Source organism: Lipomyces arxii (assembly GCF_038497795.1).
Source record: "Lipomyces arxii strain Phaff 12-163 unplaced genomic scaffold V1512scaffold_1, whole genome shotgun sequence".
Classification (NCBI taxonomy): domain Eukaryota; kingdom Fungi; phylum Ascomycota; class Lipomycetes; order Lipomycetales; family Lipomycetaceae; genus Lipomyces; species Lipomyces arxii.
The window spans coordinates 166277-187787 of NW_027117700.1; the positions used below are offsets into that span (position 1 = coordinate 166277).

The 21511-nt window shown below is 42.0% G+C and overlaps 13 protein-coding genes across 13 annotated transcripts; 5 read left to right on the top strand and 8 right to left on the bottom strand.

Moving 5' to 3' along the window:
• Window positions 1-148: 148 nt before the first annotated feature.
• On the bottom strand, window positions 149-2053 carry V1512DRAFT_255800 (amino acid permease-domain-containing protein). Its single transcript, XM_066914859.1, has one exon. It carries the CDS (start codon window positions 1941-1943, stop codon window positions 297-299), a length of 1647 nt encoding a protein of 548 aa, XP_066773965.1. The 5' UTR covers window positions 1944-2053; the 3' UTR covers window positions 149-296.
• Window positions 2054-2268: 215 nt separating this feature from the next.
• On the top strand, window positions 2269-4406 carry V1512DRAFT_255801 (uncharacterized protein). Its single transcript, XM_066914860.1, has one exon. It carries the CDS (start codon window positions 2433-2435, stop codon window positions 4305-4307), a length of 1875 nt encoding a protein of 624 aa, XP_066773966.1. The 5' UTR covers window positions 2269-2432; the 3' UTR covers window positions 4308-4406.
• V1512DRAFT_255804 (P-loop containing nucleoside triphosphate hydrolase protein) lies at window positions 4374-5818 on the bottom strand. Its single transcript, XM_066914861.1, has 2 exons — window positions 5501-5818; window positions 4374-5453 (listed from the first exon to the last, which is right to left on the bottom strand). Exons 1-2 carry the CDS (start codon window positions 5740-5742, stop codon window positions 4424-4426), a joined length of 1272 nt encoding a protein of 423 aa, XP_066773967.1. The 5' UTR covers window positions 5743-5818; the 3' UTR covers window positions 4374-4423.
• A 129-nt stretch (window positions 5819-5947) lies between these two features.
• On the bottom strand, window positions 5948-7441 carry V1512DRAFT_231458 (Serine/threonine-protein phosphatase PP2A catalytic subunit). The gene is made up of 6 exons (XM_066913985.1): window positions 7159-7441; window positions 7059-7100; window positions 6908-7013; window positions 6254-6860; window positions 6137-6206; window positions 5948-6080 (listed from the first exon to the last, which is right to left on the bottom strand). Exons 1-6 carry the CDS (start codon window positions 7351-7353, stop codon window positions 6078-6080), a joined length of 1023 nt encoding a protein of 340 aa, XP_066773968.1. The 5' UTR covers window positions 7354-7441; the 3' UTR covers window positions 5948-6077.
• A 531-nt stretch (window positions 7442-7972) lies between these two features.
• On the top strand, window positions 7973-9375 carry V1512DRAFT_255809 (nucleotide-diphospho-sugar transferase). The gene has a single exon (XM_066914862.1). It carries the CDS (start codon window positions 8037-8039, stop codon window positions 9171-9173), a length of 1137 nt encoding a protein of 378 aa, XP_066773969.1. The 5' UTR covers window positions 7973-8036; the 3' UTR covers window positions 9174-9375.
• Window positions 9376-9491: 116 nt separating this feature from the next.
• Window positions 9492-10734, top strand: V1512DRAFT_255811 (actin family). Its single transcript, XM_066914863.1, has one exon. The coding sequence runs from the start codon at window positions 9509-9511 to the stop codon at window positions 10667-10669; it is 1161 nt and encodes a 386-aa protein (XP_066773970.1). The 5' UTR covers window positions 9492-9508; the 3' UTR covers window positions 10670-10734.
• On the bottom strand, window positions 10611-12202 carry V1512DRAFT_231469 (40S ribosomal protein RACK1). Its single transcript, XM_066913986.1, has 5 exons — window positions 12041-12202; window positions 11973-11982; window positions 11823-11909; window positions 11380-11770; window positions 10611-11192 (listed from the first exon to the last, which is right to left on the bottom strand). Exons 1-5 carry the CDS (start codon window positions 12081-12083, stop codon window positions 10773-10775), a joined length of 951 nt encoding a protein of 316 aa, XP_066773971.1. The 5' UTR covers window positions 12084-12202; the 3' UTR covers window positions 10611-10772.
• Window positions 12203-12368: 166 nt separating this feature from the next.
• V1512DRAFT_255815 (uncharacterized protein) lies at window positions 12369-13913 on the bottom strand. Its single transcript, XM_066914864.1, has 3 exons — window positions 13726-13913; window positions 13609-13661; window positions 12369-13561 (listed from the first exon to the last, which is right to left on the bottom strand). The coding sequence occupies exons 1-3, from the start codon at window positions 13831-13833 to the stop codon at window positions 12544-12546; spliced, it is 1179 nt and encodes a 392-aa protein (XP_066773972.1). The 5' UTR covers window positions 13834-13913; the 3' UTR covers window positions 12369-12543.
• Window positions 13914-14056: 143 nt separating this feature from the next.
• Window positions 14057-14930, bottom strand: V1512DRAFT_255816 (uncharacterized protein). Its single transcript, XM_066914865.1, has one exon. It carries the CDS (start codon window positions 14631-14633, stop codon window positions 14163-14165), a length of 471 nt encoding a protein of 156 aa, XP_066773973.1. The 5' UTR covers window positions 14634-14930; the 3' UTR covers window positions 14057-14162.
• A 185-nt stretch (window positions 14931-15115) lies between these two features.
• Window positions 15116-17012, top strand: V1512DRAFT_231479 (Hfd1p). Its single transcript, XM_066913987.1, has 2 exons — window positions 15116-16718; window positions 16774-17012. Exons 1-2 carry the CDS (start codon window positions 15339-15341, stop codon window positions 16933-16935), a joined length of 1542 nt encoding a protein of 513 aa, XP_066773974.1. The 5' UTR covers window positions 15116-15338; the 3' UTR covers window positions 16936-17012.
• V1512DRAFT_255820 (uncharacterized protein) lies at window positions 16954-19031 on the bottom strand. Its single transcript, XM_066914866.1, is given in 2 exon segments — window positions 16954-18417; window positions 18430-19031. The coding sequence occupies 2 exon segments, from the start codon at window positions 18664-18666 to the stop codon at window positions 17374-17376; spliced, it is 1281 nt and encodes a 426-aa protein (XP_066773975.1). The 5' UTR covers window positions 18667-19031; the 3' UTR covers window positions 16954-17373.
• V1512DRAFT_255822 (uncharacterized protein) lies at window positions 18753-20483 on the top strand. The gene is made up of 5 exons (XM_066914867.1): window positions 18753-19149; window positions 19202-19634; window positions 19690-19751; window positions 19798-20258; window positions 20314-20483. The coding sequence occupies exons 1-4, from the start codon at window positions 18863-18865 to the stop codon at window positions 20246-20248; spliced, it is 1233 nt and encodes a 410-aa protein (XP_066773976.1). The 5' UTR covers window positions 18753-18862; the 3' UTR covers window positions 20249-20258; window positions 20314-20483.
• Window positions 20096-21471, bottom strand: V1512DRAFT_255823 (putative methyltransferase-domain-containing protein). Its single transcript, XM_066914868.1, has one exon. It carries the CDS (start codon window positions 21392-21394, stop codon window positions 20282-20284), a length of 1113 nt encoding a protein of 370 aa, XP_066773977.1. The 5' UTR covers window positions 21395-21471; the 3' UTR covers window positions 20096-20281.
• Between the last annotated feature and the right edge of the window lie 40 nt (window positions 21472-21511).

A 21511-nucleotide genomic window follows, 5' to 3' on the forward strand; every position in this document is an offset into this window, starting at 1 on the left:
CGGAGAAATAGGTATATACATGTCGCAACTTAATGCTATCACGTGCTGTTTTTAGATCAAAAAATAATGTGCAACTTTCTTGATGTACGCCCGAGTTGCACCAGGTCTGTTTGATGTAAATTTGTATTAAAACAATTGCGGCCATGGGTCGTTTTTAGATATGAAAAAAAAAAAAAAAAAAAACCGGCCTTTTAGTGTGACAAGTCGGTCTCGATTGTCTAGTTCTAATTATTAGTATATAAATCCTCCCCCAGTCTAAATGCAAATAATTAACCCCACCACCACAATGAAAACATCTATATTCGTTTCTGCACTTTCATGTATCTTACACTCTCGTTCCCGTCGTCTTCAATCACTCGCTCATCAACAATCTTATATCCGCCGAACCAAGGGAAGACTATGCTCCAAAGTAGCCAGTAGATAACACCCATGAACAAGCAGCCCATTCCTATTGAAGCCATGAGAAATCCAGGATGCCCTTCCTGGCCGGGCGTTTTAACTAGAGGCATGTACATTAAGAAAAAATTTGAAAACAAGTATGCAAGTGTCACTGGTAAAAGCGAGTGAAATGGCGAGCTCCACTGCTCACTTCGGTTGAACTGAAGATAGACAAGCCCACCCGCAACAAGAGCGTTAATCCAAGCAGAAGGATATGTGTTCAGATCAACAATAAATTCATACGCTTCGCCAGGGGGAGGTACAACTAATACCAAACAAGTAACAATCCAATGCAAGAACAATCCTGACACTGGTGCACCAAGCTTGTTCATCTTAGCAAAAAAGCTGGAATAAGGAAGAATTCCTTCTTTTCCAAACTCATAATTGACACGCGCATGTGCAAACGAAACTACCAGAACATTTCCTAGATTGGACAGTGCAACAAACAGCGGCAAAACCCGGGCACCAGCACTTGTACCAAATACTCGACGGAACAACAAACCAGCAACAATGACACCAGAGTGAGCAATTTCGTCCTTCGGAATGGTTGCAAAATACGCGACATTGGCCAAGACATACAGAATCATAACACCACCGATGGCAAGAGGAGCCGCCACCGCAAGCGTCCGCCTCGGATTTTCCAGCTCACTTAACACATAATTAGCATTTTCCCATCCTCTATAAGAATAAACGATGCGCAACAGTGCCGTCGCATAGTTAAAAATTCCCCCACCAAAGCCCGAATTTTCAAACATATTGTCAAAGTTATGAGGGTCTTCAATCGGTAGCCAACCTAACAAAGCAACCACTCCGATGAGGACAACTAAAGCTAGCACAAGTACTTTAAAAATACCTAACGCATTAAACAGTTTCATTCCTATTGCGGGGCGTAAGGCATGCAACGCAACAACGCACGTAATACAGATAACAGCAATTATTCGAGAGCTTCGTTCACTCGGAAAATCAACACCGGCCGCAAATAGTACGTACCGACCAAAAGCTAAACTGTTTCCAGCAGAAAAGCCTAGCAGAATCATTTGGCCGAGAAAAACACACGTAATTAAGTACTTTGGATACTGATAAACCCGTTCAAGATAATTCTTCTCGCCTCCACTTTTTGGAATTGCCAATCCAAATTCAAGAAAAACACTCAAACCAGTAAGAGATAAAATACCACCAAATAACCACAAACATAAACTCATTCCAACCGACCCACTAGCAAGTAGCACACCTGACGGAGTGCTGAAGATTCCCGTGCCAATCATCTTATTCAGAATTAAAAATACTGCGGAAGTGACACCAAGCTTTTCTGCCTTAGGATGACCCGGCAAGCCGGCCATTGCTTCTCCCAAACTGTCATCATCAGCTATTCCATCAAGAACTTCTCCGTCATTGTCTAGAGTGTCTAAATGATGAGCTGATGTCGTTGGTCGAAGTTCTGCATCTTGATTGGTCGCGACTTCTAAAGTACCTGCTAGGGCCGAATAAGAAGTTGTATCTGCCATTATAAAATATAATACAATTAAAACAAATCTGTTTTCTTTTTATATTCAATACATAGTTGCTCTTTCTGGTTGAAAGAAGTGAAATTTAGGACAACTATGTTTGACCTGATTGTCTCAAGCGTGTTCCCCGTTTGCCGGGTAATCGAAATCGGAGTTCGGAACTTTCCATTCACCGGCTCTCTGTTGCGTCAGCAGCATTGGTTAAAATTTACTCCGAATTAACTCTTTGACGGACAAATCGGCTATAGGATTACTTTAAACTACTTAATATATATGTTATAAACAATCTGGCTATGTCTAATGCTCATAACAAAAAACTTACATAAGGCAGCAGGTTACCCGGCTAACATGCATACACTTGGATGCTTTCAATTTAGAAGAAGCTTCGTACGAAAGTGCGCGTGACTTTTGCCTCTTTCTCTAGTATAATGGCGAGTGTTAGCTTGCTATAATTTGAGATATAACAAATGCTTTCAAGCGGGTTCCAAGATGTCGTTTTATACGCAGACTAATGTTATTGATGATTCTGATGGGGTTAGCAAAATCCAATCTTTGCCTTATGCAGACTTTACTGATGCTGTTGACTATGGCACTGTAGATTTACGTCAGAATTCCAGTGACATAACATGTGTAAATGGAAGTGCCAGTAGTCAAAGGGATTTGTCCACAACAGCAAGACTCAACGCTATTTTATGCCATTTGAATGAAATATTTCCTGATACCGAGGTCGACCTGCTGCGGCAACTGATGGTGGATAACAGAGGTACTTCACAATTATATGCCATTGTTGAAATACTTTTGTCATCTCCAGCATTATTAGCGAAACGAAGACGTGTCAGACATGCGTATTTGGCTGACTGGGAGCGTTTTCGAGCCAAAGAATACAGGGTGGCAGTCACTAAAGTGCTGAGAGCTCATTTCTCAAGTTTGCACAGTTCAACAATCGATAACGTTCTCGTTCAAAATAATTACTCATATACTTGTTCGATGCCCACCTTGACTGAAATCGCTTTTCGTCGTGCCAGCAGGTGGTCTTTCCTAAAGCTATTCCGCAAGCGACAAGAGCCAACCCCGGGAATTGACATACAGGCGTTGGTTGGGAACACTGGATCTCGTGAGCTAGATGCAGAGCTCAAAGAACTAGACAAATCACGGTTGGACGCTTTGTGTGCACAGAATGAACATGCAGCCAGAGAATTAAATAAAAAGCAATATGAAACTTTCGGTCAGCTCATAGAATGTGAATGCTGCTTTGGTGATTATGCCTGGGAGGACTTGGCTTGCTGCTCTGACGCACATTTTTTCTGCCATGAATGCCTCACCAGTGTTGTCAAAGAAGGCTTGTATGGTCAAGGCAGTTTCAGAGGTAAGACTCAAGTTCAGTGTATTTCAGCCTCGGCTTCTCCACAATGCCAAGCATTTATCGCAACCTCAATTCTTCGTGCGTCTCTACCGAAATCTTTATATGCAGAGTTCGAGCGAGCGCAGATTCTGGTCTACTTTACGAAAAATGCAGACAGAAATGGATACGTACTGTGTCCTTTCTGTACCTATGCCGAAGAGGCAGCGGCTGCGGTCACTGGAAGCACCAGTGGTTTGCGATTTTCAAACTCTCCGTCACTTATTCCAAGACTGTTCTGGAACTGTGGGCCCGCAACTGTGTTTCTTCTTTTCTCGTTCTTATTAGCTTTACTGTATTTTGTCCTCAGCGCTGTCATGGATACGACTTTACCTGAACCGATATACTCGCGAACATTTGGTTACATTGACAAATTCTGTAAAGACGAAGTTTGTCTAATAATCAGAGGTGTATTTAAGAGACGCCACGGGACTGCTTTTCGCTGTAAGAATCCTGAATGTATGAAAACGAGTTGTACGGAATGTCACAAAGAATTCTTGCCTTTTCACAAATGCTACGAGCAAGAGGAGGACAAAATGCGTGTGTTTATCGAAAAAGCAATGGCAGATGCCGTCAAACGTACATGCCCTCAATGCAAAGTCTCGTTTATCAAGTCAGAAGGATGTAACAAGCTAGTTTGTGTATGCGGCTATGCTATGTGTTATGTCTGCCGGAAAGATATTAGACAGGAAGGCTATCAGCACTTTTGCGATCATTTCCGGCCAATTCCTGGCCGCGTGTGCACGGAGTGCGATAAATGTGATCTGTATAAGGTTGAAGATGAAGCCGTTTCAATCGAACGTGCTGCGAAAGACGCCGAGAAGGAGTATATACGGACGAATGGTATTCCAGCGGTGCGTTCATATGGAACAGACGGCTGGTATAAGGCTGTTTCAAAATATTCCGTTTTGAAATCAATAGAGGGACTATATATTTCGCTTGCTGATGTTCTCATTGCAGAATAAAATGAATTGGTGGGGAACTGGAGTTAACTTAGCATTGAAATGGCGCTTTGATTGTTTTACTATAGCTTTGAGTTTAATTTGATATCTTATTAATGGTTACATCGTCATAATCTACTTCACAGTAGATCTTCTTCATCGATTAAAAAGTCTTCGTCCAAAAGCTCTTCAATGTCATATATAACCGACGGCTTGATTCTGACAGGACTGAGAAATGAATGGCTAGTTCCACAAGAGCGCGCTGTATCTTGAGAGCCTATAGTAGGCGCGTGAGTATGACTGGAGATCAAGTCGTGCTCTACAACATTAACGAATGGTTCTGGGATTGGTAAAAAAACTGAGTCAAACTTTGAGAGTTTTAAATCTGCAGTGCCTGACTGGCGCTGTTGATGCTGTTTATACAAAATCTCGTCATACCACTCCTGGGCATCTTGGAATCCGGTACTAGTTATACGAAAAGCAGCAAGCTGTAGCGGCTCCTCATACTTTACACCTGCGCATTTAGTAATACATACATGCGGCACACCACGTATAGTCACCGCTTGTCCTCGTTTCGCGCTTTCCGTAGACTGCAGTTGTAACTCAACGTCACTCCTAAACAGAACACCACGAGTCCATAGTGGTGCAATATGTTGACCTTCTCCTAACGGACACACGAGCTTTGCTTCGCCGTCAGAGATACGCGACACCGCTTGTGTCAATACAAGTAACGAAAAATTCCTGCTCTCAGCAACATTCGCCATGCAAACCAGCAGCTCTGATATTGCACGTAAACGCTTCATTCTGAAATCTTCACGCTTGGGAGACGTGCGCTTCTCGTTCTGCGACAATTTGTCGACATGCCCATTGTCCCATTGACTTGATTCCGCTGTTGATGATGCAGCCTGGTCCACGGTTGAAGTAAACGCAGCAAAAATCAAAGTCGAAAAATCGTCAACTATGACTAGCCCATATGATGAGAGATAAGAGGGGGGGTCCATGAAAAACACGAGCAATGCGGCTAGAGATGTGATTTGTAAACGATATACTTGACTATCAATATTAACACCAGGCAATGCTTGCTGAAGTCTATATACTGGAAAGATGCTGGACGTGTCTATCCATAAAACCTTTAAGCCATAACGAATAACCGTGGCAGCGATCTGCAAACTGATAATCTTAGTACCCACATTCTGTTAAACGGACATTGATCCTACCCAAAACTTGTCTTTCCACTACCAGGCGGCCCGCAAAGTTCCGTAACTTTACCCCGAATGACCCCGCTTCTCGTTATTTTATCTATAGAAGATATTCCTGTGCCAAAGTTTACTTCATCTGATTCGAGCCGTTGCAATACGGTAGACAAAGATTGACTCGGTAATCGATGAACTGCTTCTTGTGAACCGTCACCAGAAATCCCAGCTTCCTGATTGCCAGACTCATCGGACAGTGAAAGCATTTATAATGTGGTCATATCATTCTTTTGAGTTTCAAGTTCATACTAAAACATTTTAGATGACAAACGCGCATATTGCAGACCTAAGGCGGAAGCGTTAAGACGCGTCCAAACGTTTGCGTTTTTATACCATAATGATAACAAAAGATGACTCAGACTTCAACACACGCGAAGTTTTGCAGCTACAAACCTATATATCGCGACGGTATAATGACTAACATATATATATATATATTCATTACATCGATATACTCTCAATATAAGCCCAATGTCAAATCTAATTAAGTAAAAGACATGTTGTTACTGCTAATTAAAATAGTCATTTCAAACCGATTCCGTTACTGCGAAAATGTTAGTTGTAGAGTTCCTTGCAAAAGACGATCAATATTTGACATACCAAAAAGTAGTCTGGTGTCCTTCTAGATACAGATGGCTCACCGGCACGAGGGCACGGATCAAATTGTAAGCTAAACAGTTAGCACTAGGTCTCAACATTAGAATTCATGAAACCTACAAGGTGTATTTGAGATTCTCATCAATCTCCATAATGGCAGCTTGGTTACCGCATCTGTAGCAGTAGTTTGGAGCTGAAAAAATAGTGACAACTTGCTGGTCTTGAGTCCAATTATAGCCCTCCATAACTAGTTGATGGGCACGAGCAACAAGACTAAGACCGTTTTTGTGGTTGAAGGCCTCAGAAATATCTTGACCAAACGTATAGCCAGCACCTCTTGGTGAAATTCCCCATCCACATCTATCGTCAGGGTCTGACCACAGCAAATCACACATAGGACCTTCATGCGGGACTTCTTGAATTCTATCGAGTGCTCGAATATTATCCAATGAGTCGATGGAAGGAGATAATCCCCCATGCAAACAGAAAATTTGGTTTTCAATGAGAGCCGTCAATGGCAGATAATCAAACAAGTCTGTAAAATATTTCCAGACATTTGGGTTCCCGTATTTTCGTAAACATTCGTCATAAAAACCATATACCTGTGTGATTTGACGTGATTCATGGTTTCCTCGCAGAATCGTAAGTCTGCTAGGATGACGAATCTTCATGGCAACAAGAAGAGTAACAGTTTCAACGGAGTAGTACCCGCGATCGACATAATCACCTCTGAAGTTAGATCAAATGATGATTTTAAGCTTCATATTCATTTACCCATAAACAGATAGTTTGTGTCTGGATTAGGACCCCCGATTTTGAAAAGCTCCATGAGATCGTGGAATTGACCGTGAATATCTCCACAAACAGTGACTGGACATTTCTGTAGAGGTCAGAAAGTATAACTTCACCGCATATCCTTACATACCACATTCTGGACATTTGACTCTTCAATCAAAATCTCTCTAGCCTAGAAGCAATGTCAGAGACTGCTGTGTAAAAGCAAATGCCAATCTTAGTAGCCATACTTTCTCGCACAATTTCTTGACATCAGATTCACTTAATTGTTTGCAATCCATCAGCATTTCGACCCATCTATCAAGCTCGTTGTATGAGTTGGCATCGCTAACAGCAACTGGCTTCTCAAACGAAGGGGAGATTGATTGCGTTATGGGCGAATGTATTGACTGGCTAGCGTCAATCATAGTTACATCTGTGTCCATTGTGTGCTAATTCAAATTCGTTTGTAGCTAATAGTAGGCCAAAGTTGACTTGAAATGTTGTGAAACGGATATTGACGATCGAGACGATCTCATGGTGTTAGGGGGGAAGCAGCGTAAGCGATGAGCAAACAGAGCACAAACATAGTACGTTTATGCTGAAATTAATGAGCGGAGACTTATAGGATCATTTTATCAGTAATATGTTCCATTATATCTATCAATTATTAATGTTTTATTTGAAACCTTTTACCTGTAATTTCTATTCTCAAGACAGCTCCTACGTTGCTTCCATCTTTACCCCGTTCAAAGCTGTTCGGAGAGTATGTGTAGATCAATATACTCACAGGGTTAGGGCGCGGAATTGTAGACGACAAGAACACTTTCTAAAATACGAACTTAGCAATGTAAAAAGCTAACAGTATCCCCAGTATAATTAATTTTACCACCACAAATCGGAGTTTTTAAACTATTAATCCGACGACATTTTAAGCTTTGGCACCACAAAATGATGCTCGTGTAAAAACAAGCATTTACAGGCTTAGGGTAACCTAATATGCGAGCTCGGGCCTGCAGATCTATAACACACGTAAACTACCTTCTAACAAAGACTTTGATCTTACTGTAACTGTGTACTCAATTTGACCTACAAAGCATCAAATTGAAGTATCTATACTCAATTGACCATGGGTCCTTCAGCTCAGACTCAAATGCGTCGCGGACCAGTAATAGTTGCTGTATCAATTATTACTCTAGTCTACTTCCTCCTTAGATCGTCTTTAGATATATCTTCACCTACTATCCACAATACCTCTCAGCCTGTTGACTTGAGTACTGACTCTAGTATCTTATCATTTCAATCAGATACTGCTCGAAAATTGCAGAGAATATTCCCATATGAGCCGGCACTTCACAGAAAATATCCTAGGCAGATTTGGCAAACTTGGAAATATTCGTTATCAGATGCGCGTTTCTCTTCAAAATTCCATCGGGCAGCAGATAGCTGGACGATTAATAATCCTGGTTACGCGCATGAAGTGTTAGATGATGATTCTGCTGCTGCTCTGATCAGGCAATTGTACGCCCCTGTGCCGGAAGTGGTAGATGCATACTTTTCAATGCCGAAACCGATCTTGCGTGCTGACTTTTTTCGGTATTTAATACTTTTGGCACGTGGAGGAACATATTCGGACATTGATACTACTTCTTTACGTGGGGTTGACAAATGGTTTGCATCTGCTCTATCAGGAATTACTACAGAAGACGGCTCGGACAGGAAAATATTGAAGCTGTCACAACAGGAGCTTGACGATTACACCAAAAGAGTAGAATCTGGAACTGGTTTGATTGTTGGCATTGAGGCCGATCCAGATCGACCAGATTGGAATGAATGGTACGCGCGACGAGTCCAGTTTTGTCAGTGGACGATCCTCTCAAAGAAGGGTCACCCCGTGCTGACCCGAATTGTTTCCCGTATAACCACAGAAACTTTGCGACGGAAGGCCATAAACACGTTGACACTTCCTACTACTAAAGACGCGGGATCACAAATTATGGACTGGACAGGACCAGGTATATGGACAGATTCCATATTTGACTACCTGGCGTCAATTAAACCGGGAACAACTTGGAAAAACGTGACGGCTCTTTCTAAAGCCAAAATCATCGGCGATGTCATGATCTTACCAATTACAAGCTTCTCTCCTGGAGTAGGTACAATGGGCGCAGAGAACCCTGATCATTTACATGCTTTTGTACAGCATATCTTTGAAGGATCGTGGAAACCCGAGAGTGAACGTCAAATTGGTGGAGGTGGAGGCTAAGGTTTAGTTATTCATTTTTATTTTTGTACAGTCTAGTTTTCTACAAGCCATGTAGGCTGCGTTTTGCATATTGGTATTTCTACTCACACTGGCCACGGCTTGGGTACATTTGGGATCAGATTTTTGGTTGATTATTGGGCATGACTGTAAGAGTTGCAAAAAGTATATAGGATGTAAATGGCAAATGATATGTTTTCTAGTCTATTGCTGAAATCAGTATTAAAATGTGTAACCTGCTATGAGGGACGAAATATAGTAGTCACGTGATGCAAATTGTGTGCCTGTGGACGCGTTTGTTTGCGCGCGCGTCATATTTGGACCAACACGCGTGACAAATGGATGCGGTGTTCACTAACCAGCCAATAGTGCTGGACAACGGGTCAGGCGAGGTCAAGGCAGGGTTTGCCGGGGCGGAGAGTCCACAAGTTTTTTTCCCATCACTTGTAGGCAGACCGAAACATGCGCGAATCATGGCTGGAGCCCTGGAGGAGGATGTGTTCATTGGTTCTGCTGTGTCGACTCATCGTGGACTGCTTAAATTGAAGCATCCAGTTAGCCACGGCATTGTTAACGACTGGGCAGATATGGAAAAGGTCTGGAGTTATGTTTATAGTCAAGGACTACACGTTCAGAGTGAAGATCATCCGATACTAGTTACAGAAGCGCCCCTGAATCCACGGGCAAACAGACGGCGAATGGCAGAGATTTTTTTTGAATCGTTTAATGTGCCAGCTCTATTTGTGTCAATTCAAGCAGTTTTAGCGTTGTATGCTTCTGGGCATACAACAGGATTAGTGCTTGATGCTGGGGACGGCGTTTGTCACTCAGTACCGATTTATGAAGGCTTTGCACTGTCAAATGCAACCAAGCGCATTGATGTGGCCGGTAGAGATGTGACCGAGGAATTGACAGTTTTACTGAGAAAAATTGCTGGGATCACGATGCATTCATCCGCCGAACAGGAAATCGTGCGAAATATTAAGGAGCGGATGTGCTATGTTGCACTCGATTTACGAAAAGAAGAGCGGGAGGCTAGAAAAGCAGACCGACGAGGTCAAGCTGCGTCTTCGACTACTTCTGCTGAAGACTATGTTCTTCCCGACGGTACAGTTTTACATTTAGGCCCGGAGCGATTTAGAGCACCAGAAGTTCTGTTTGATCCTTCAATTTTGGGCCTGGAGTATCCAGGCGTTCCTGATATGCTCACAGATTGCATTGCTCGAATCGATATTGACATTCGCCCACACATGTACCAAAACATTGTACTTTCAGGTGGATCGACTTTGCTGCGTGGATTTGGTGAACGGCTACTAGCAGAAATGAAGACCAGAGCAAGCAAGGATACCAAGATTCGACTATACTCCCCGCGGGAACGAAAGTATTCGACCTGGATTGGTGGCTCAATTTTGGCTGGACTGAGTACGTTTAGAAAAATGTGGGTTTCGTTAGAAGAATGGCGAGAAAACCCGGATCTGGTTGACATAAAGTGCATATGACACTAATGATTGTACATATAGATAATCCAGAAACTTTACATAATGAATTTGATGTACATTTTAGACTACCTACAAAAACTGAGCATGTGCAAATTTTGTGAACTTAGTTCGACTGCATAACCTGCCATACACGGATCTTGTTGTCGGTGTATCCAGCGAACAGGCTCTGACCATCCGAGCTCCACGCAAGACTGATGCATTCAGGAGCCTTTCCAGAACCCTCAGCAAAGTCAGGCTTGACGTCATCAACAGGAATCTTCTTCTCCAAGTCGAAGATCTTGATGGAGCTTGAGGTCGCAGCACACAACCAGTATCTGTTAGGAGAGAAAGTAAGAGCATGAATCTCATCACCAGCATCAAGCGAGTAAAGATGCTTAATTTCGTTCAAATCCCACAGCATGGTAGAACCGTCCTTGCCACCGGAGGCACACAGAGTTCCATCAGGTGAAATAGTAAGGGCGTTAATGTATCCAGTGTGTCCAATGAAATCAGTCTGGAGCTCAGCAACCTCAAGATCCCAAACCTTTTAAGCTGTTAGTTTACTGCTTTATATACCAAAAGCTAACCAAAAGGCGTATGTCATCAGTTGCTAGGTGAAAATTGTCTCATTGCTCCATCAGTAACGACAAGCTCTGAAGTAGCAAATATAAAATGCAAAGCATCATGTGACGGCCAAAGAAGCAGGAAAAAAAAAGATTTAAAGCACATACCTTAACGAGCTTATCCCAACCAGCGGAAACAATGACAGGGTTGGCAGGGTTAGGCGAGAATCGAACGCAAGAAACCCAGTCGTTATGTCCCTTGTCTGTGATTGTGTACTTGCACTCAGCAGCAATATTCCAGAGCTTGATGGTCTTGTCTCGCGATCCAGAAACAATTTGACGGTTATCAGACGAAAAAGAAACAGAGAGAACATCAGAGTTGTGTCCGACGAAGCGCTGAATGGTTTTGCCAGTAGTTAAATCCCAAAGACGCATGGTCTTATCCCACGAAGCAGAGATGGCAAAAAGGCCGTCGGATGAGATGGTGACATCCTGAACAATGTGGGAGTGTCCATGAAGACTGCGCTTTGGAACACCATAAGAAAACTCATCTCTGGTCCTTTATAAAATGTAAGTAATTGTCAATTGCTTGGGGATCAGGATAGACATACAATTGCCAGACAATGAGGGTCTTGTCTCTGCTGCCAGACAACAAAAGGTCAGGATTTCCAGGTGTAGTAGTAAGACAGGTAACCCATCTGTATCATAACGCATTAGAAACTTCATTCACAGTATATTCCAGCAATTTTTAATCTTCATACCCAGCGTGACCTATATAAAATAGTAAGCAATCTTAGGTTCTACTAAAAACATAACACTACGAACATACCCTCGAGGGTTCCACGAAGCATCAGAACTTCTCCTTGGCTCATTTTTAAGTATTAATTAGTGATATAAGTCGAGGAAGTGTAAGAGAATTGAGAGTATAAGACCAGTGGCTCCTTTCAATTATGTGAGAACTTATCGAATTTTTGATTTTGACAGACCGGCTCTCACACTACACAAATTAGAGTTTACTTCCCACAGTCAATGTTCTTGTTGTGCCCTCATGCTCAACCCTAGTCATATTTGCAGGGCTGATACATCGTGACTGCTAATTTATTGCTGGTCACTAAAAACAATAATATGGGTTTAGTAGCAGATTCAGTTTATATTTAAGGTTTAAATTATAACTTAGTCACTTCTTAAACTGCCACTATAAAGTCAATTGGAATGGCTTTTACTTCGTTTCGGGAATACGGTAGCTGTAACGAGATTTAACAACGTATAGTAGTACAAGTACAAAGAACACCTAGAACGTTTATTAAGAGAACACAGTCAAAATAAATATAATCACTCGTTCCAGCCTTCGCCCCATTCATCGCTCTTTCTAGCTGCAGCGTTAGACCCACCGGATGGCCCGGTTGTAACCTTTCGACTACCACCTTGCGTTGCGGAAAACCCAACCATGGATGATCTATTCTTAGGTTTAGGTAATCCAAACGCCTGCTCCAAATCATTATCATCCTCTTGTCCCAGATCATCGAAAAGTGTAGATATGTTCTTTCCATCTTCATTAGCATTAACAGCCGTATAGTTACCACGACTTGAACGGCCCGCACTACCGTAGCCGGTTGAAGGCTTGTAGGGACCGCGCTGTTCGGCTGTGAAACTTTGAAATTGCTCGACGCCGTATCGGCCTGTCTCCTGAACTTTCTGGCCAAATTGCAGTACGGCCTTACGAGCGTTGGAGCCTAGGTCAGACTCGGCAAATGATTTCATGTTAGGTTTGATGTAAGTTTCACTAACTTGACCAATATTGCTTGATAATTGTTGCGAAAAAAAACCAAAACCTTTGGTAATACTGCCTAACGGGTCGCGGGTGAAATCGTCAACAGACAACCCGACATTTGTAGAATTGGTGGCAGTCGACGACCCTGCTGAGCTGCTCCCAAACCCAGCGTACCTACCTCCTTGGGATGGAGGGAGATTGTCAGGCCTGGTTGCATTGTCTTGCCCAAGTTTCGAAAAGTATGCTTCGTTACGCGACTTCTGTGGCATTGGAGACGATGACGGGGAGTTGAATGAAGTCACAGCAGGAGATGCAGTTCGTGATATACTTGTATTTGCTAACGGACGCGACGTCTTAACCCACTCACGACCTTCAACCGCGGCAGTAAGCTTATCTTTGTAATCTTCAGCAAATTCGCTGTTGTACTTCTCCTTAATGCTCATTGACGGCACGTATCCGTGTTGCTCAAAAAACTCACGTGCATTGTCATTTCCACCCAGCTCCATTCTCTTCATCTCTTCAGGTTTAAATTGGTCCATTGTTATTGAACGGACAAAGGAAATGTGTACACCCAACCCCCTTAAACCGTTTAGACAGGTTCAACATGTATATATTGAGTCACTTACCGATGTAAACCTGCACAGTCTAAACAAATGAAGATCCCAAACTTTGGCGAAGCCTTAACATCAAATTCAGTACTACTCAATTGAGGTTTCAAAATATCAGTTATATGCCAGACTTACCCATTGAGGACTAGGAGCACCACAATCAAAGCATGTTTTGTTTTCGTTCGATTTCTGTATGTCAATCAGTCGCCTACGGTTGTCGGGGTCAACCGTCCATTCTGGCATTTTGTGTGGCTGTTCTAACTAATATAATACAGTGTTAAGTATAAGCGAGGTTGAGACTGTGCTCTCGTGTGAATGTCAAGCGCCCTGATCATCTCGTCTGGCCATCATTTTGACTGATAATGAGCCATGCCAAGTATCGTTTACATTTATGCCTTAAGCATGCCTACATCACTTTAGCATGGCTTTTACTCGGCTTTCTGTAGCCAGACGTTCTGTTAGTAAACCGGAACAAAATTAATTATATGAAGTACAATTCTGTTAATGCGAATAAGTCAGTTTCCTTTAGTAATAAACAATCGGAACACAATCTGTAAAGTACAAGTATGCTGTTATTCTTTAGATTCAGTATTCTCGTTGTTCTTAACAGTGTCAACAGTTTCAGATTCCTTTTTATTATCCCGACTTGTGCTTCGTTCACGACTAAATTGGCGACTAAGACGGGAAAACAATCCTTCTGATTGATCTTCTCCATTAGCAGGTTTAGACTTCCTCAAGACGTCATCAATAGTATCTTGCTTTCCTTCAACAAAAATGTTACCTACTCCTCCACGTCCTATTTTATAAACTTGTCCCTTTTGAACTGTATAGGCACGTTCCACTTCTTGTAGGTATTCTTCTGGCGTTTGAGTAGGCAAGGTATCCACTGATTGGATATTACCATATCCGCCTCGGCCAGAATGAAATGATTGTTTTGGAGACGTGAAGACTTGAACTGGAGCAGGTGAAGAGTCAGGTACTGGTTCACTTGCTACATTACCAGCGCCGCCTCTTCCAAAATGGCGTTTCTTTTTCTCAGCCATACTAATAAACAAACGATCTTGTAGTCTCAAAGAACGTAGAGCGTGGTAGTGTGTTATTGTTGAATAAGGAACAAACTAAATTTAGCGTCAATACTATTTTAAATCGGACTGGAAAAGTTGTTGCGAGTCTTCAAAACGCCGAGGGAATACAAGGAACTCAATTTTAAGAAACTATGTCGTCATAAACAGATACACGTTGTGAAATAGAAAGATATAGTGAATGCATATATCCGGTTATTATAGTAAAGACAGTATTTCTACGACTGCCAAGTACTGTTTAGTTCTTTACAATACTCGTATAATTAATTGGCTTAATCGTTGATAACCGATTTAACACTGTCTGTTTAAAGGTCTAGCTAGAATGTGGAGAAGTCTCTTTAGAAGTGGCGGACGGCGCTCAGTTCCCATACCCCACATTATTCCGCCAGCAGAATTTCAATATTTAAAATATATTTTTTTCGTTTGTTAAATTTATTTCAATGTTTTTTTTTAACTATTTTTGCAAATTGGTAAAAATTTATATAGCTCATTGATCAAAGAATATTATTAAATATTTTAACTTAGTCAAACTAGTATGAAAGGGTTACTAAAACAGGCTTTTGAATAGTTTTGCCTTTATTCAATGACGTTCATGCTTTTGTTAAGGTTTTGCCATAAGACATTTCAACACTACTCTTGAAGCACGGATTTTCGTCAATAAAAGAAATGAGCTTATATAATTCATATTCTATGTCTGTTCCAGATACTCCTCTTGAGGATATCGAGAAAATCCATGCTACAGTAGTATCAACTTTCAAGTCTAGAAAAACCATCCCAATATCATATCGTCTTGATCAGCTTCGAAATCTCTACTTTGCAATAAAAGAGAATGAACAAGGAATAGTCGCTGCTCTTTACCAGGATCTTCATCGACCGGAAAATGAAACAGTGGTTTGCGAAGTTCTGACAACGTTACACGATTTAGTTTTGACCATGGAACATTTGCCAAAGTGGGGAAAAGATGTTAGTCCCTCTACTGATACCCTATTTGGTCCTATGAGTCCAGTGATTCGTAGCCAACCGCTGGGAACTGTTCTTATCGTTGCTCCTTGGAACTACCCTGTCTTTCTGTCTTTACCTCCACTGATCGGTGCCATTGCTGCTGGTGATACGGCCCTCGTGAAGATGTCTGAATCGGCGCCAGCGAGTGCCGCAATTGTATCGCATATTGTTCATTCAGCTCTGGACTCATCAGCATATAGAGTTATTACTGGTGCTTTACCACAAGCCACTGCACTAACTAGTCTCAAATACGATCTCATTTTCTTCACAGGCAATGGTCGTATAGGCAAACAGATTGCATTAGCGGCAGCTCAAACACTCACTCCGACTGTTTTAGAGCTGGGTGGGAAAAGTCCTGCAATTATTTGTCCTTCCGCAGATTTTAAGGCGGCAGCAAACAGAATTGTGTACGGAAAGTATATTAATGCTGGACAGACATGTGTTGCACCTGATTATGTATTGCTCCCAAGAGCCATCGCTGAGCAGTTCATGTCAGCCTTGAAAAAGGAAGTGAGCCCTCATTATACGTCTATTGACAAGGATTCTACAGAATACTCGCACATCATCACCGATGCTGCCTATTCCCGTGTTGTCAAGATGATTGAGAAGACCGAAGGCGAGATCATTATTGGTGGTACCAGTACAGCTGATTCTGCGTCTAAATTTATTCCACCTACTATAGTTTACGATGTTTTGCACGATGACGCTACTATGGAAGACGAAATTTTTGGACCTATTTTACCAATTGTGCTTGTCGATTCTGTTGAAGATGCGATTTCCAATATCAACGACAATCATGATACGCCACTAGCACTTTATTTGTTTTCGAATGACAAGGCAGAGCAAAAGCACATTTTGGATAATACTCGATCAGGCGGAGCTATGATCAACGGTGCCGTCATACACGTTGGCTGCCCGTATGTTCCTTTTGGGGGCGTAGGTCAATCAGGATATGGAGTATATCATGGAAAGTTCTCGTTTGATACGTTTTCGCATCAGCGTGCCATTTTGACCCAACCCAAATGGACAGATCTAGTCACAAAGGTCAGTTTTTTGTTGTTTTGTGTTAAATTGATTAATCAGGCTAACTGTAGGATAGATGATACAGCCGCCTTATAGCAATGTGAGCGTAAACCGATATAAGCTTCTCGCAAGTCCAATGATCTGGTTCGCGCGGTCCGGTCCTATTCCTACGTCTGTACTGGGGAAGGCGATTGGACGAATTATGGCCCTGCTGCGATTCTTCAGTGGCAGAACATGAGGATTTTGATTTTCAAAGTTTATTTAATAGCCCCACTCTTTTAAATTTTGTACTAAAGTGACTATGAACAAAATTCACGGATTTGTAGAAACCATACGCACATGCACAAACTTAGTATCTCTTGTAATAGAGTAACTTTATTCCTCACAAAGCTCAAACAGGCGCGAGTATACGCACAACTTGTACAGCTTCGTAGAGGACTTGCGCTTGCAGTATCGGGGCGAATATTCGCTAATTTAAATCCTGACTTCGACAATACCGTCCTTTTGCAAGTTTCGTAATGTAGCTTTGCAAGCAGCCCTGCCGTGTTCGAACACTTTGATGAATGGTTTATATTGTAAAAATATTCCGTGCTCAGGACTCATCGCGCATGAGTTGATGATCTTCAATCTAAAATACTGCCTCAAACTTTTTCAGTATTTTACTAGGCCTTGCAGACTAAAATTCAAATGTAATCCACCCCGGCCATGCCACTTCATCTCTCACAATAGCTCTCAGCCTATCCAACACAAACCGTTCCACTTTACCAACATTTTTTAACACTGCGCCCTTCCCCACTTGGTCACCTATTTCCGACTCAACCTTTATATTTCTTAGGACTTCAAAGTGGTCTTGTGACGGTTGCGAGTCACCTGAGCTACTACCGCCAACGTCGCTGATGAAACTAAAGTGTATTCGACGAGAGATATAAGTTAGCACCGCCATAGCATCAATTTCAAATCCCGTGACCGTAAGACGTAGCGGCAGTGACAGAAACTTTGGAGCAGGATAATTCAAACGTAAAGATGCAATTAAGACACACTTTATATCGCCGTGATACCTTAAATGAAGCAAAAATTGTACGTCTTCTTCTCGCACCTGAAATGGAGGAGGCTGAGACTGACTTGGAGTAGGGGACGCGGCTGCGGATCGAGCCGGTTCAGCGGACGAGCCCGGTTGATCGAGATTATCATATATTTGAAGATTTTCAGATCGTGGAGACGACTCTTCTACCTCTGTACCAAATTGACTATCAATAGAAATGTCAGCCTCGTTGTTGGCAGTATCACTCACGTCAGTAAATGCCGGGGGGTCTCCAAAAGAGGACGAAAGAACTTCAATGTTATGCTCTTCCCTTCCTGGGTCTGCAGCGTATTGTGAAAACGACGATGTGATCCCCGAAAGGTTTTGAAACGAGTTTTGTAGAGGGGACCGCATTCCTGGCATCATGGACGGATTGAGTACGGCATGAAAATACTGTAAATTGGCAGGACCAGGAGCGGATGAAAATGGCTGGGGACGCATGCGCATACTTGCAGCAGACGAGGAACGTAGAATTAGATTCGAAGCACTTTCATTTCTACCTTGAATTCGACTCTGTAGGCCCCGCTGCTGTTGCTGCTGTTGCTGCTGTTCTTGATCTTGTTCTTGTTGCTGTTGCTGTTGCTGTTGCTGTTGCTGTTGCTGTTGCTGTTGCTGTTGCTGTTGCTGTTGCTGTTGCTGTTGCTGTTGCTGACTCGGTGACGCCTGTTCCTCATCGTCTTCATAAAACTCAGGATATGGATCTCCAATATGTTTTATTTCAATTTCAGGCGCAACAGTACCAATATCAAACGCTAGCACATTGACTGACGCTATATAAGAAGGCAAGTTGATATGCTGGAACTGAGTATCCAAAAAGTTTTTGATTTGCTGTGACAGCCGATCATGATCTTCTGAATTGATCTGAGCCCAATCAATGTCAATTGACATTATTGAATTTTTGCCTAGTGTATCATTAACTTTAAGGTGTTAAAGTAGTTCATAATAAATGTTATATATTCATCTCCAGTAGTGTAGTGAAATCAATACTTTGTTTTAAGTTTGAAAGTCTGACCCTGAATTTGGTAATTGCCGTACAAAACAAAGGCATCTCAATCGTTAAACAGCATCAGACAGGAGTAGAGTGATGGCAAGCTACTTGGAGATATATTTCAACTCAGTTCAGACTTCGGCATCGACTAAGGATAGCATACAAATCACCAATGTTCTGTCTTCTCACGGTAAGATCTTAAACCTGGCCATGGAAGACCAAAGACAGCACAGGCAAAGATACAATGCTGTTGCATTGGCTGCCGAAAAGGTGCGCGATAGTACGTGGAGAGAGATTGCTGTTAGTTGTTGGAATGTGGCATATAGCATCCATATATCTCTTGATATTATCGACGCGTATCGAGAGCAGTGCAAAGTAGCACAGTAAGCTTCATTAGCATATGATTTGCAGGAGAACATATTTAATTCGAAATAGGCTTATTAACCGAATAGCAGAAAAATCAGACAGATGGATTCTATCACTTATGTTTACGGTCATTCAAGATTTGCGGAGTATTGCAATGCAGGCAGACAAATACATCAAAACAAGAGCAGATTCAGTGGAGACAGCAAACAAGCTAGAAGAAGCAGCACGGATAGTCAACAGAGCGCTTACTATCTGCCTGAACGACAGAAATTCAGTGTTGGAAGATTCTCGGAAATGGGGCGTGTATTTCATTATATCTGTTCTCTTTAAAATCTACTTTACTCTTGGAACTATATCACTAGCGACAAGTTTGCTACGTGTCTTGAATGCTTCTTCAAATAGTGGTGACATGCCACCATTGGAGAATTATCCCAAAAGCCATGTAGTGACCTTTCAATACTACGTTGGTGTGCTCGCGTTCATGGAGGAAGACTATCAGAAGGTAGTACATGTTTTAGACACAATCTCTTAATCGAAAACTGACATTAGCTATTAAGGCAGAAGAAAATCTAACAGCAGCATTAGAAAAATGTCATATGCAAAGCAAATACAATCAAGAGTATGTAGATATCGTGTTGTATGTCATTCTGTTCTAACAGTTTAAGAATGATATTACTTTACTTACTTCCGACACATTTACTACTTCACCGAAAACTTCCAAACCAATCAATTTGGAAAATATATCCTAAATTACGAGAATATTACCAGCAACTGTTTGTTGCTGCTAAGCGCGGAGACTTGAAATCATTTGAAATTACACTAGCTTCATTAGAAAAAGTGCTAATCAAGAAGCGGTTATATCTGACAATGCTGAAAGTCAGAACAAAAATAGTTCGACCACGACTATTTGAGCTAGTATATAAGGCACTTGATAGTAATAGCAGAGTGCCAGTGTCTGCATTTCGAAAAGGGCTAGAATTTGTAGGAATTGAAGTGGACGAGGATCAAATCGAATGCTGGGCTGCTGTGATGATATATCAAGGGCAAATGAAAGGATATATATCTCGAGAACGCAAAATCATTGTATTGAGCAATTCAGATGCATTTCCACGTTGAATTATTGCTCGTCAGTAACTGGTACATAGCTAGCTATGGTAATGTATTAATATCTATGTGCATAGGTCTGCTAAGACGGCCTTGTGGCTGCCACATTGTCCATAGAAAGAAACCTTCGCCAAAATCATCTCGACCAACTTCCTGCTCAAATGCACACAAACATAAGCCAGCGTCTGAAAGCGCCTGCCAGAACAAAGCTCGAACGTCTGCAAACTTTTCTCGAATAGGAATCTGCACAATAACGCGCGCACATATGTTCTCGTATTCTAAGAAAGTTTTTACGACATTTGCAATCATAGGAGGATGCGCACTTGAGTATATTGGGTCCGACAGCACTATAGTCGCAAATTTATCCCCTCGTATATATGTCTCACTATTCTCTATGTGCATCCAGTCTAATACTTCAGCGGTTACATCCTGCAAATCATTTTTGGTCTCACTTTTAAGACTGTTTAACTGCAGATTGTGTTGCAGGTTGGGCACAATCTCATTCAAATCGGTCATGAGAACAGAATATCCCAACATCCCAAGAACAATTCCTACCAACCCCGTACCCGAGCCAAGCTCTAATATTTGGCGATCTGTTCCTAAGATAACACTCTCATGCTGTTTCGCAAATCTTTGCGCTAAAAGCAATGAACTGCCCCAGGTCTTCAAACCTAACGAATCTGCAGTCAAGCTTGGTTCGTAAAGTTCAATGCTGCTACTAAGCCCATCTATATAAAATTCACGAGCCATACTCGGCGCAGCCGTGCGCCCACATCTTTCTGCTATTCGCTTAGACGCAGAATCCCAAATTTGTTCTCGCAAATCGTCGTCACCAATCCACTCCAAACCTGAACTTACAAGTCTAATAACCCAGTCAATAAAACCTTCCGGCGCTTGTTCATTATTATTATCGACAACAAAGTTCTTGCCAGGATTATTAGAGTACTTGTTTAAAATCGACAATAAACTGGTTGCAGCTGGCCGGCTTTTTAACGAAGGCAAATCAAGAACATGCGTAACAGGTTGTAATTCTTTTTGTGACAAAATTGAGCTGCGCAAGGACAGAGACGACATGTTCGAACTAATTGGCGTAGACACGCCGCTCGAGACTTCTGATGACAAGCCGGAACTCTCGGCAGAAATTTCAAAATCCGTCATCGATACATACCGCGGTTAAGCGTCTACTGCCTAATAGCGCTGAAAGTATATGAACACCTGCGCTTCATAAATTGAAGGGTCCAGTAAATTTTAAGGGGACTGCTAACGCATAACTTT

Bases quoted from the DNA above. Each gene is read 5' to 3' on its own strand.
- V1512DRAFT_255800 (XM_066914859.1), bottom strand. From the start codon at position 1,943: ATGGCAGATACAACTTCTTATTCGGCCCTAGCAGGTACTTTAGAAGTC.
- V1512DRAFT_255801 (XM_066914860.1), top strand. From the start codon at position 2,433: ATGTCGTTTTATACGCAGACTAATGTTATTGATGATTCTGATGGGGTT.
- V1512DRAFT_255804 (XM_066914861.1), bottom strand. From the start codon at position 5,742: ATGCTTTCACTGTCCGATGAGTCTGGCAATCAGGAAGCTGGGATTTCT. The intron at 5,454-5,500 runs GTAGGATCAATG...TAAGATTATCAG, and splicing joins AGTGGAAAGACAAGTTTTGG to TTTGCAGATCGCTGCCACGG.
- V1512DRAFT_231458 (XM_066913985.1), bottom strand. From the start codon at position 7,353: ATGGACACAGATGTAACTATGATTGACGCTAGCCAGTCAATACATTCG. The intron at 7,101-7,158 runs GTATGGCTACTA...CATTGCTTCTAG, and splicing joins TCAAGAAATTGTGCGAGAAA to GCTAGAGAGATTTTGATTGA. The intron at 6,861-6,907 runs GTAAATGAATAT...CTAACTTCAGAG, and splicing joins CACAAACTATCTGTTTATGG to GTGATTATGTCGATCGCGGG.
- V1512DRAFT_255809 (XM_066914862.1), top strand. From the start codon at position 8,037: ATGGGTCCTTCAGCTCAGACTCAAATGCGTCGCGGACCAGTAATAGTT.
- V1512DRAFT_255811 (XM_066914863.1), top strand. From the start codon at position 9,509: ATGGATGCGGTGTTCACTAACCAGCCAATAGTGCTGGACAACGGGTCA.
- V1512DRAFT_231469 (XM_066913986.1), bottom strand. From the start codon at position 12,083: ATGAGCCAAGGAGAAGTTCTGATGCTTCGTGGAACCCTCGAGG. The intron at 11,771-11,822 runs GTATGTCTATCC...CATTTTATAAAG, and splicing joins ACCCTCATTGTCTGGCAATT to GACCAGAGATGAGTTTTCTT. The intron at 11,193-11,379 runs GTATGTGCTTTA...ACAGCTTAAAAG, and splicing joins GTTGGGATAAGCTCGTTAAG to GTTTGGGATCTTGAGGTTGC.
- V1512DRAFT_255815 (XM_066914864.1), bottom strand. From the start codon at position 13,833: ATGCCAGAATGGACGGTTGACCCCGACAACCGTAGGCGACTGATTGAC. The intron at 13,662-13,725 runs GTAAGTCTGGCA...TTTGATGTTAAG, and splicing joins GTGCTCCTAGTCCTCAATGG to GCTTCGCCAAAGTTTGGGAT. The intron at 13,562-13,608 runs GTAAGTGACTCA...AAACGGTTTAAG, and splicing joins GACTGTGCAGGTTTACATCG to GGGGTTGGGTGTACACATTT.
- V1512DRAFT_255816 (XM_066914865.1), bottom strand. From the start codon at position 14,633: ATGGCTGAGAAAAAGAAACGCCATTTTGGAAGAGGCGGCGCTGGTAAT.
- V1512DRAFT_231479 (XM_066913987.1), top strand. From the start codon at position 15,339: ATGAGCTTATATAATTCATATTCTATGTCTGTTCCAGATACTCCTCTT. The intron at 16,719-16,773 runs GTCAGTTTTTTG...ACTGTAGGATAG, and splicing joins GGACAGATCTAGTCACAAAG to ATGATACAGCCGCCTTATAG.
- V1512DRAFT_255820 (XM_066914866.1), bottom strand. From the start codon at position 18,666: ATGTCAATTGACATTGATTGGGCTCAGATCAATTCAGAAGATCATGAT.
- V1512DRAFT_255822 (XM_066914867.1), top strand. From the start codon at position 18,863: ATGGCAAGCTACTTGGAGATATATTTCAACTCAGTTCAGACTTCGGCA. The intron at 19,150-19,201 runs GTAAGCTTCATT...AATTCGAAATAG, and splicing joins GAGCAGTGCAAAGTAGCACA to GCTTATTAACCGAATAGCAG. The intron at 19,635-19,689 runs GTAGTACATGTT...TTAGCTATTAAG, and splicing joins TGGAGGAAGACTATCAGAAG to GCAGAAGAAAATCTAACAGC.
- V1512DRAFT_255823 (XM_066914868.1), bottom strand. From the start codon at position 21,394: ATGACGGATTTTGAAATTTCTGCCGAGAGTTCCGGCTTGTCATCAGAA.